General features: G+C 44.3%; 1 gene segment (V, D, J or C); it reads right to left on the bottom strand.

Annotated features, from left to right (window-relative positions):
* On the bottom strand, positions 1-1135 carry LOC113618537 (T cell receptor beta variable 27-like). The segment is given in 2 exon segments: positions 1-560; positions 687-1135. Coding segments are annotated over 2 exon segments (609 nt in total).
* Positions 1136-12763: the final 11628 nt, after the last annotated feature.

The following is a 12763-nucleotide window of genomic DNA, read 5'->3' on the forward strand; positions in this document are numbered from 1 at the left end:
TCATGGTGCTAGACTTAACACAGGTAGCTTGTCCTGCCTGCGCTTTGAAAAGCTCACTGTTACCAGAAGTGAGAGGAGGACACATTGCAGAGGGGCTGCCTTGACCGGAGTCCACAGAGTTGGAGAGTCAGGGAAGGACTCCTGTGGGCACTGATGGCGGGGGAAGTTTGTCTTCTTGGTTGGGTGGGGCCTCCGGAGGGAGGAGCCTCCCTGCTCTTGTGGCTGCCCTTTTTGTGCAGAGAGCAGCTGACTGTGCCGTGCTGTGGATAAACTGCTGGCACAGAGGTATAAAGAGGTCTGGTTGGTGCTGGCCGATGCCAGGGTCAGGGGGAAATCTGGGTTCTTTTCTCGAGAGACAATGTATCCATTGGGGACATCTCCCTTTTCAACCAAGTCAATATTCCTTGAAAAATAGATCAGCCTTAGACCCAGCCCTGGGTCTTGTCGATACCAGTACATAGCATCGTGTTGCATATTCTGAGAACAAGTCAATGTCACCCGCTTTCTCGTCTCTGTGATCTGGTGTCTCGGGCTCTGGGTCACATCGGCTTCCAGGGGGTCTGTAGGAGAAGGAGACAGAACTAGAGGCAGCTGAGGAGTCGCCTTGCGCTGCAGCTTCTAGGAAAGGGCTTGAGATAAGACCCGAAAGCTATGGCCAAGGCATGCCCATGAGTTCTACGACTCACCTGCTCCCAGGAGACAAAGCAGGACACAGCCCAGGAGCCAGGGGCCCATGGCAGCATCACTCTGCCAGCCCTGGGGGCCCTAGCTGGTTTCTGTGATGTCTCTCTCCCTCTCTGCAGCTACTCGATCGTCATTTTCAGGGGAGAAGCCACTCCCCTTTCCTTAGAGGGCTGAAGGGTAACACAGGTGATCGGTCGTGGCCAATGGGGGCTGGCAAGCTTGTGATCACTGTCATTTTCCTTGTCCTCCTTTGAGGCTGCTGGTTTCCATGCATTTGACAATGTCTTCTTATTAGCACACTCTTGTCGAAGTTGAAAAATAGTTCTGTATTTTGGATCTTTATGATGAAAATTGGTATATTTGATTATCACTTAGAAATGCGAGAACATGAAACTCATGCTATCATCAAAACAACACTTTTTTTACTTTAGAAGTCCTCATTTCTACTCTGTAGAAAAAAAAATCCAAGATATATTCATATCTTTGTCTCTCCACGGATATATTTTTTTAGCCACTACCTTTTAAAAGAGTCTCATGTGTAAAAACTTAGCCAGATCCACATCATGGGTTATTTTATTAGTTTGTATCCAGTTCATGAACCTAGACTCAGGGCTGTTCTCCTTAGCAGATTAAATTTAGTAGCAGGTATGAATAGCTGCTTTCCTCAAGGCTGGTGTTGGATGCATCCTTCTTCCTTCTCTTCTCTCTCCTCTTAAAGGGGCTGTGAAAGGCAGAGGAGAGATCTGCCTTCTTCAATAACCTCTTATTTTTACCAGCCAACTCAGTTTCTTTGCTGATTGTGGGGTGTGCTTTGCTGTGTTGTGGTCTCCAGGTGGGGCTCCCCACGGAAGGGTTCTGTCGCTGGAGATTTCACTGTAGCCGGGCTGTCTTTTCTGCTCCGGATCTAAGTCACAGGGAGCTCTGCCTGTAGCTGGGGTGTCACAGCATCTTCTTAGCTCCTCCAGCCACTCACATATTGCTTCTTTTCTGGGTCATGATGTCTTTCCTGCATTGAGGTGACTTTCCAGGTGTTGCTGAAAGTATTTCCCCCCTTGAACTTTTCTTGAGCTTTGCTGGAACCAAAGTATTCTTGGGGGTGTGGGGAGGAAGAGAGGGAAGGACACTGTCCCATCCTCCTAATTGCTTCAGCCACAGCTAGAGCTTCACAAAGCTGTATTTTGCTGAATCATTATCATCTCCAGGCAAGAAGTGGGTCCTCATCCCAGTTCTTGGGCTGCCCTCAAACCTCAGAGATGGTTTTCTGCCCCCAACCCCTTTCATGATGGAGGTTCAGGTCCAGCACTCCCTATTCCATACAAATAAGGGAGATGCAGTTTGCTATCATGACATTAACTCTGCTCTAAGGAGGAGTGTTCTTTCTTTTTATATTTCTGTGCCATTCCCTTTCGGAAAAGACTGTGGGAGCAAACTTGGCTCTATTTCAGTCCTAGGCAAGCCCTCTATATCCTAGCTATGGGTACAAGTGTTCAAGAAAAAAATTAAGCAGGTTTAATTCTCAAGAACCTGCCTCAAGTGAATAACTTTGTATTATTCAGTTAACCTGTCATCCCAAATTGCATCTTTCGAAATCTTTCACAGTTTACCCACATCCACAAAGCTAAACTCACTGTTTATACTCCTGCCCATTGGATTTTCCAAGGTTCCACGGTACTTCCAATGTCATCGAGGTGGACAATTACAACTCAAAGATTTATAGTTTATCCCAAGTACTTTCCATATTAGATTAACCAAAGATTTAGGAGGCAGCTGCTTCTATATTCCTAACCCCCCATGCGCTAATTCACTCTCCTCAGACCCATGCTTCTCCCCGCATCCCCGTCCTGTTGGCTGTGAGGCTGCTCTGGTCTCTTCTTTCTTTCTCAACATCCACCAAGACACTAAAGTGATGCTATTGACCTGAGTCCCTGATATCCTTGTACTAGGAGCCACTTCCTGTACCTTCCCCACCCTTCCTTCCTGGAACCTTCCCTCTGATCTCTCCTTCCCAAGGCCACCACATGCAAGAGTCTGGGGAACTTCACTTCCCCAATGTGGACCAGGATCCTGTGTCCCTCACAAAAGCACAGGGAAGAAAACAGAATCCTCTAGATGTCCAGGAGCTCTGAAATGTCCCCTCCATCTTTCGCACTTCAGTGTAATGCCTTTCACTCTACACTGTCCATCCCTTTATGTCTTTCCCTGTGCCTACTTGCTCTCAGCCTCTCCTCTGAGGCATTACTCAGTGAATCTGCTGCATCTCTTATCATCCTTCCTGGTGAGAGTCTCTTGACAATAATAATTATGCCTGCCTCTACCCAATTAAGGAAACATTCTTTTAAAATCCCTGCAAGTAGAATACACTGGTCCCTTTAAATATGTAACAATATTTTCTCTATGGGTGACCCTGAGCACAGATAACAGACTACAGAATTTTCACCACCCTTCAAATCCTATTTTATTTCTGCTCAGGTCATTTTTGGTTCTGAGGAAGTCACTTTACCCTGTATATTTTTCTATACTATATGATTAACTTTTCAAAAACCTTGAGAGGAATAGCTGTATATTGAATTTTCTTTTAATTGGTGAGACAGTATTCAATTTTATCAAACCTCTTATCAGTGTCTGAAATGCGTTTATATTAAGGAATATGTTAGTGCCCTCTAGTGGAATAACACTGCAATAGGCAGAGTAATGGCTCTTTAAAGATGTTCAAGTCTTAATCCCTGCATTCTGTGAATGTTTACATAGCAAAAGGGAGTTAAGGTTGTGCATGCAATTAAGGTAGCTGATCAGGTGGCCTTGAGCAGTAACTTAGATTATCCAGGTGGGCTTAATCGAATCACATGGGTCCTTAATAGCAGAGAACATTACCCAGCTATGTTTATAGGGAGACTTGAGTATGGAAGAGTCAGAGAGGCCGAATGCTACTGACTTTGAAACTAGAGGAAGGGAGTCATAATGTAGGGAGAGCCTTCAGAAAGGAACGGAGACGCCAATGTACTGATTTTAGCCAGGTGAGACCTGCATTGGACTTCTGACCTCCATAATTATAAGGTAATAAATTTGTGTTGCTTTAAGCCATTAAGTGTGTGGTAACTTGTTATAGAAGCAACAGAAAACAATCACCAACACTAAAAATTTGTGGCACAATGTGATTAAAAAAAAAAGCATTTAAGATGGGAAAAGCAAGGAAACCATAAACAAAACAAAAAGACAACTTATGGACTGGGAGAAAATATTTGCAAATGATGCAACTGACAAGGGATTAGTTTCCAAAATATACAAACAGCACATACAATTCAGTATCAAAAAACCCAACCCAATCCAAAAATGGGCAGAAGACCTAAATAGAAATTTCTCCAAAGAAGATATACAGATTGCCAACAAACACATGAAAGGATGCTCAGCATCACTAATCATGAGAGAAATGCAAATCAAAACTACAATGAGGTATCACCTCACACCAGTCAGAATGACCATCATCAAAACTCTACAAATAATAAATGCTGGAGAGGGTGTGGAGAAAAGGGAACCCTCTTGCACTGTTGGTGGGAATGTAAATTGGTACAGACACTATGGAGAAAAGTATGATGGTTCCTTAAAAAACTACAAATAGAGCTACCATATGATCCAGCAATCCCACTCCTGGGCGTATATCCAGAGAAAACCATAATTCGAAAAACTACATGCACCTCAATGTTCATTGTAGCACTATTTACAATAGCCAAGACATGGAAGCAACCTAAATGTCCATCAACAGAGGAATGGATAAAGATGTGGTACATATATACAGTGGAATATTACTCAGCCATAAAAAGAATGAAATAATGCCATTTGCAGCAACATGAGTGGACCTAGAGATTATCATACTAAGTGAAATAAGTAGACAGAGAAAGACAAATACCATATGATATCACTTACATGTGGAATCCAAAAAAATGATACAAATGAACTTATTTACAAAACAGAAACAGACTCATAGACATAGAGAACAAACTTCTGGTTACCAAAGGGGAAGGGGAGGGGGAGGGATAAATTAAGAGTTTGGGATTAACAGATACATACTACTATATATAAAATAAACTACCAGGTCCTACTGTATAGCACAGGGAACTATAGTCAATATCTTGTAATAAACTAGAATGGAAGGGAATCTGAAAATATATATAACTGAATCACTTTTTTGTACACCTGAAATTAACACAACATTGTAAATCAACTATACTTCAATTAAAAGTCAAAGATGGGAAAAGCAGAGGAAAGGATGATAACCAGCGGGCAGGGCTCTGGGCGGTCTTGTGTGGGTGAGGGGAGCTCACGAGGGCAAGGTCCCTGCACACCTTGGGTCTGCTGTTTTTGCGCAGGAGATGTGGCTGCGTTGATAAACTGCTGGTGCACAGGGACTCGGATGTCCGTGGAAGATTCAAGGACCAAGGGGAGATCATTCTTTTCCTCCTTCCTTTCTCACTCTCTCCCAGTCTCCGTCTCCCTGTCCTTCTTTCCCTCTGGGTTCCTGAGTGTGTTTGTGTGGTCGCCTTACAGGGGAATGAAGCTGGAAAGTGGATGAACTTCTCTGATATTCTCAGTAACAAGGAAAAATTCCAACCTCCTGCTATTTGCAGGGCGACTCCCTGTGTTACAACCCCCTTGCCTTCCTCTGCAGAGCACCCCGGGGGCTCTGCGCTCCTTAGCAGAGGCCATGCGCACTGTGCCGGCCACCGACTGTCAGACCAAAGGAAGGAATTCTTCCCGGGAGAACAGTCCCCCCACTGGGGCTAGCAATGACTGTGGGGCTCCCAGCTGGAACATTCTGACCCTAACCCTGTGGAGATGAGGTATTTGCAGAAATGGGGTATGTCAAGAGCAGAAACTGGTAGCATCTGCCTTTAAAAATGCATCGTCTGGTTCAAACTCCCATCCTTAGCCCTTTGCCTCTTAGGCTACTTGCACAGTGGCTTTCTTCATCAGCCGCCTCCTTGCAGCTGCTTGGAAGTAGGGCTCTGTATTAGTTTTCTATTCCTGCTGTAACAACTTATCCAAACTTAGGGGCTTCAAACAACACAGATGAACTATCTTACCATAGGTCAGAAGTTCGACACGGGTCTCGTTAGGTTGAAATCAAAGCGTGCAGGGCTGTTGCCTTTCTGGGAGCTCTAGGGGAGAACTTCTCCGTTTTTTATTAACTCCTAGAGTCCACTCACGTCCTTTGGCCCCGTTCCTCCATCTTCAGAGCCAGCAACAATGGACGAAATCCTCACATCAGGCTGACGTCAGCCGCTTTTAAGGACGCATGAGTTTAATTGGGCCCACCTGGACAATCCAGGTGGCTCTTCCTATCTTGAGGTCAACTGATTAGCAGATTTAGTTGCATCTACAAACCTAAGTCTCTTTTTTCATGCAACGTATTCACAGGTTCCAAGGACTAGGACATGGACGTTGGTTGGGGGAGTGTCATTATTCTGCCTATCAGGGACCCTTAGCCAGATAAAGGAAGGTAAGGCCAGAAACTGGTTAAACTTAAGAAATATAATTTTTTCAGGAGAGTAGAGGAAGAAAGTGCAGGAACAAGTCATTGTAGACATTGCTGAATTATTTATCCATTCTTTAAAGGACGTATAATGAATAGTGGTTATGCGTCAGCTGCTGGTTTAGACTACGGGAATACAGACATGAACATAAAAGACATATTGATTATGTTTGATCATTCATTGAACTTGTATGTCATGCCCCGAGGAAGCTACTGGGGAAGGAATGAAGGAAAGACAAGTCTTTTTACCATAAAGATTTTATAGCTCAATACACAATGGAACATCACTCAGCCATAAAAAGAAACGAAATCGAGTTATTTGTAGTGAGGTGGAGGGACCTAGAGTCTGTCATACAGAGTGAAGTAAGTCAGAAAGAGAAAGACAAATACCGTATGCTAACACATATATATGGAATCTAAAAAAAAAAAAAGAAAAATGGTTCTGAAGAACCTAGGGGCAGGACAGGAATAAAGACGTAGATGTAGAGAATGGACTTGAGGACACGGGGAGGGGGAAGAGTAGGCTGGGATGAAGTGAGAGAGTGGCATGGACATATATACACTACCAAATGTAAAATAGACAGCTAGTGGGAAGCAGCCGCATAGCACAGGGAGATCAGCTCGGTGCTTTGTGACCACCTAGAGGGGTGGGGTAGGGAGGGTGGGAGGGAGATGCGAGAGGGAGGGGATATGGGCATATATGTATATATATATACATATATATCATGTCCAGGGTAAAGGAGGAAGAGAAATTTAGTATAATTCTGTTTTCAATCTTGTGCATGTAAATAACTCATACTTCTTCACCAAATCAGGAAACCAGAAGGGTAGCTTCAGAGGCAAAGATGACATGTTGTGTTTAACCTGCAGGGTGAAGTGTTCAGTTCGTGTCCTGAATGGATTTAAGTTCAAATTAGGCATCAGGGTGGAGAGTACAGATCTAGGATTCATTAATTACCAGGTGGGATTCTTGTGCCCCAGTCCCCATCTTGGAATAATGGATAGCAACTACCTTACAGAGATGAAAACAAGCAGGACCCTATGGGGCCTTCCCAGGATAGACCCCCTAACCCCTGCCCATGTCCTCTGCCTGCCTCTTGTTTATAGAAAAACTTAGCCTCCTAGGCCTTCTCCGAGTTCCAAAGAATAAATTTGGTCAGAGAAGTAAGAATATGCAGAAGCAAAGGAAAAGAGTGAAACAAGACAAAATAATAATATTGATAGTTTAGCCATTAAACAATGTCAAGGATTTTAGTTCCTCCCAAAGGGCTATAGATAATATTCTGAGCTGCTTTGAGCTGCTTTACAGAGACTGAAACGCCCTTCAGGGGGAAGAAATTATCTGTTTGCTGCCCACAAGCACGTAGACCCCAGACTGGTTGGAACCAGAAGGTTGATGCTGTTGACTCCCAATTACCTCACCACCAACCAATCAGAAGGATGTCCATGAGCTGATGTGATGTCCACAACCCCCCTCCCTCACACCGTCTTTAAAAATCTTTCCCCGAAAGCCATCGGGAGTTCAGGCCTTTAAGCACTAGCTACCTGGCCTCCTTGCTTGGCACCTGCAATAAATGCTGCACTTTCCTTCAACACAACCTGATGTCAGTATATTGACTTTAACTGCATGAGGGCAAGTGGACCCAAGTCTGGTTTGGTAACAGAGCGGGAAACAGAAGAGACTAATACTATTTTAAGAATTCTCTCTCTTTAAGAAAGTACCTTTTTTCTCCTCCTCTTATTTTTTTTTATCACTTTCTCCATCTATGGCAGCAGGTGGCAAGCCAGTTCTGCTTCACTCATTAATATTTGTTACCCTGACACGATCCCTGTTGTCTCATTGTGGAAGGGTAGGTCAATTCACAAGAAAAACAATTTGCTTCCCAAGATTAGAACAGTGCCCAGATTATCCCAAATTTCTTCTCCAGGAAATTTTCACAAATTTGCTGAGAACAACAATATCACATTATATATCATCATATAAACTGGACCTTAATATGTGTTGTTTTTCTGAGGCCCCACCTTGAAGGTGTTGGTTTTCTGACTCATTTGAATTTCAAAAGATTGTGCTTTCTCCCCCAATAATTAATCAACTGGTAATAAACTATTTCCATGTTAGGTTACTCAAAATTCATAAGGACAAGGCTAATTATATACTGCTTTCCCTCTGCAACTAATTTTATTCTCTTTGGAAAAGTTCTCTCAAGCCTCACTGCATCCTTTGACTGCTGTTCTGTCTCATTTTTTTTTTTTTTATCCGTTTTCTCAACTCAGGGACTAAAACAATTTTGTTCCTCATCCCAAAGAATTTTGTGTGTGTGTGTGAGTGGTACGCAGGCCTCTCACTGTTGTGGCCTCTCCCGTTGCGGAGCACAGGCTCCGGACGCACAGGCTCAGCGGCCATGGCTCACGGGCCCAGCCGCTCCGCGGCATGTGGGATCTTCCCGGACCGGGGCATGAACCCGTGTCCCCTGCATCGGCAGGCGGACTCTCAACCACTGTGCCACCAGGGAAGCCCCAGAAGCAAAGATTTTGATTACAATAGGAAGGGTGTTAGAGGGACAAGAATGGGAACAGGGAAGTAAAGAATAGTAAAGTTAGGGCAGGGCTTCAGTGCAGGCTTTTGAAAAAAACTTTTAGTTGGAGTCAGGAATCTTGAGGACAGCATCCCCTCACTCTCTGGTTTGCTCCTCTTTTTGTGCAGAGAGGAAGCAGCCTTGCAGCACTGTGGATTCGCTGCTGGCACAGAGGTACACAGATGTCTGGCTGGTGCTGGCAGACTTCAGGGTCAGGGGGAAATATGCCAACTCATTTCGAGAGACACGATACCCCTCAGGGACATCTCCTTTCTCAGTGGTGTTGGTATTAGTTGAGTAATAGATCAACCGCAGTCCAAATCCTGGGTCTTGGCGGTACCAGTACATTGAATAATGATTCTGTTTTTGTGAACACTGTAGAGTTAATTCCTTTCCTGTCTTCGAGATCTTGTGTCTTGGGAACTGTGTGACTACAGCATCCTTGAGGTCTGTGAGAGATAAAGCAGGGATCACATAAAGACAAGAGGAAACATTTTGTAGTTGGAGCCTGGGAAGCAGTGACAGGGGTTCCTTACTTGTGCCCAGGACTCACCTACTCTGAGGAGAAAAAGGACAAAACAGCAGAGAAGCCTGTTGCTCATGGCAGCGTCAGATGAAGAATGCTGTCTGCTCCTGGGATGAATTTAATCTCTGAAACCAACAGGTTTCATCTACTTCCTGGCCAGAGACCACACCCTCCTACCCCACTGCTTCAGAAAGGAATGAAAAGCCTCTTAGACTTGACGGAATGTGATAGTTTCATTTATCCGGGCCACATAATTGTTTATGCTGTTCTCTTGAAGAATTAGCATGGCCGTTGTTTCCCTTTATGAATTTTCTAATTTTTCTTATACAATATATCCTTTTTGACATGGTGGGTTTGCATCTTTTGAATTTTTACTAGGCTATTATGGTAAATTGAACAGTCTTCCATGGACCCCTGAGTGTTTTCTCTGAACACTTTTAGAACTCTTCCATTTTGCCCTTATGCCCAACCTCGAATTCCACTCTAGAAGCGCTCTAATCTCTTTAGCCAGCCTAATGTTATTCACTTACATGAATGCTGAACAATCTCTACATGCTTCCCATATAGTCCTATGTCCTCTCTTTTCCTTTAGGCTAATTCTTAAGGGAGTGAAAAAGTGTGGTGAAGGGAATGGAGCAACAAAATGTATACAAATTTAGGAAAATCTTGTAGGTGTTTAGAGAGGATTTTCATGCGGTGTAGTAACTCATCTTACCAGAGGTTCCACCCGTTAGAACTGGGTGTGGACAAATGCTGATGTAAGGACTTCCAGCAGCCTCTCCCTCTTGAGTGATCTCGTAACTGCTCTGAATAAAGGAGCACTTTGGGAAGAAAAGCATTTTAGGGAAATTGTGGGATGTTAGTCGCCACAGATGAACTGAAGCTCAAATGTCATTGATTTGGCTCTGTGCTGTTTAATATTATTTCTAGGAAGTTTTTTTTGTTTTAATTCTAGGTCTCCTGAGGATGTGGCAGTGAATTGCTGTGGATAAACTGCGAGCACAGAAGTGTGATGATGTCTCCAAGGCCAGGAAGAAACCCTCCTTCCTCTGGGAGACACTGCGCTCATCGGGGAAACTTTTCCGGTGCTGTCAGCAGCAAGTGAAAACTGGATCAGCTGTAGCCCCAATGTTGGGTCTTGGTCATACCAGAACATTCTGAAAGACATTCCAAAAAGGCTTCCCCCTCTGTTCTTCTCTAGATATCTAGGTTCTGGATTATGCTAACATCCAGGCGACCTGTGGGAGAAGGATGCAGAAGTTACAAGCAGTGTCCACCAGGAGGCCCAACATTTGAGCCATGAACAAAAACAAAAACAAAAAACCCTGTGCTGGAGCCTAGAAATCCCAGAATCTGACTTTTCCTTGTGCTCCAAGGTCTCATCCATTTCCAAAAGACAAAAAGGCCATTCCCCACAGAAGCCCGACACTCACCGTGGGATGGGAGAAGGAACAGGTCTTTTTCCAACTGTAGACAGCCTATTGGCTGTTTGCCTGTGATGTCACTGTCTCTGCCCACACGCAGAGCTCCACATCTACAGAGATGGAATCTTTTCTTCCCTTCACAGAGCACCACCAGACATTGGACTTTCCTGATCAATTCAGATTAGGAAAAACAATTGCTCTTTGGGGTTAATACATGCTATTCCTTTGCGTTCTTTCTGACTCAGACTTCTTTCTTCATCCATGACATTTCTTAATAACTACCGTTGCCACGAGGTTAGTCGATAGCATGGAAGGTTCTAGAGAGAGACTGCCTGGATTTGAATACTGGTTCTGTCACCTACTGTCATCCTGAGCAAGTAAATGAACTGTTTGGGCCTCAATTTTACTATCTGTAATTTGCGCTAATAAAAGTATGTACCTTATAGTGTTGCTGTGGGGATTAAATAAGTTTATATGTTAAGTGGTTACAACAATGCCTAGTATACAGTGAAGTCACTTGAGGTTGGGGTATGGGATGGGAAAAGTGAGCGGGCTACTCTCTGCTGGTTATAAAGAGAACCAATTCCAAATTGAAAGTCCCTCAGGGGGTTACTTCCTGTGCCCCTTTGTCACACCTTCTTTCTTTCCTCTCAATAGTACCATGAAGTTGATTCCTGCCACTATGATGGCCCACTCAGTGTCAGGGAGGGGACTCTCCCTGGAGAGTAGCTCCCAGTGGAGCCCAGGGATCACTGTGGAGTCCCCTGATGGAAGATTCTATCCCTGAACCTGTGGAGGTGTGACATTTACAGAAATGGGCCAATTCTGGAGTTATCTGTACTTCAAACTGGAGTCACCAGAATAACAATATTGTTTTTATTTCCATGCTTCTTTTTCAGCCTTTTCCACAGCGGTCTCTTCATCAGCCTCCCATTTTAAGCTGCTTTGCAACAGGGCCTTTGTTTATCTGGGAAGGAGGATGAGACCTGAGACATGAGAGATTTTGAGCAAATAAATAATTTGGGTGGGTGAATAGATGATAGTGGGGCACAAATTCAGGGTCAATTCCATAAAGCATATTTGAATCTTTCATTTATTTAGTGAATAAATATTTATTGAGGGGGCTTCCCTGGTGGCACAGTGGTTGAGAGTCTGCCTGCCGATGCAGGGGACACGGGTTCGTGTCCCGGTCCGGGAAGATCCCACATGCCGCAGAGCGGCTGGGCCCGTGATCCATGGCCGCTGAGCCTGCGCGTCCGGAGCCTGTGCTCCGCAACGGGAGAGGCCACAACAGTGAGAGGCCCGCGTACCGCAAAAAAAAAAAAAAAAAAAAAAGGAGGGGGGAGGACGGGAGGGAGGGAAGAAGAGAGGAAAGGAAAATAGACTCAAATATGTCTCAAGTAGCTCTTCAGGATTTTCTTCCAAGTAACATGTTTTCTGAGTTCCAGTGCGTGTGTATTTAAGTCCTCTACACCCCTTGACCTATAAGTCCTTTTAAGCAGAATTATATAAGAAGACTGGAAAATGAGAGAGGCTGCTTTTACTGGATGAAAAATGTATAGAGATGTATGTAACAGTTATCTCTGATGATTCCTGTATCCTCAAATGTTGACATGTAGAAATTCTCAGCAGAATTTCTGAGAATGCCGCTCCGCGGCATGTGGGATCTTCCCAGACCGGGGCACGAACCCGTGTCGCTATCGGCAGGCGGACTCTCCACCACTGCGCCACAGGGAAACCCCCGTCCTCCCTTTCTTATATCTTTTCTTCACTAAGTGAAACATTGTACTCAGTCTAGGGATATATAATTGGAGGGACATCACTCTCAAATGAAAGAATATGGAATCTTGGGAAGAATGAGAAGGAATTATGAAAGAATACACTAACTATAGTAGTTTGGGGATGAATAGGAGCTAAGTCTTCTCTGTCTGTAGGAGTCAGAAGAGCCTTTAAGCTAACCTCTGAGCTCAGAATGAAGGGGTGCTCAAGAGTGAGCCAGGCGGGCAAGCAGTGGTCACCCATTTCA

Source organism: Aethalodelphis obliquidens, unplaced genomic scaffold (assembly GCF_003676395.1).
Source record: "Aethalodelphis obliquidens isolate GAN/ISIS:26980383/991018 unplaced genomic scaffold, ASM367639v1 scaffold5, whole genome shotgun sequence".
Classification (NCBI taxonomy): domain Eukaryota; kingdom Metazoa; phylum Chordata; class Mammalia; order Artiodactyla; family Delphinidae; genus Aethalodelphis; species Aethalodelphis obliquidens.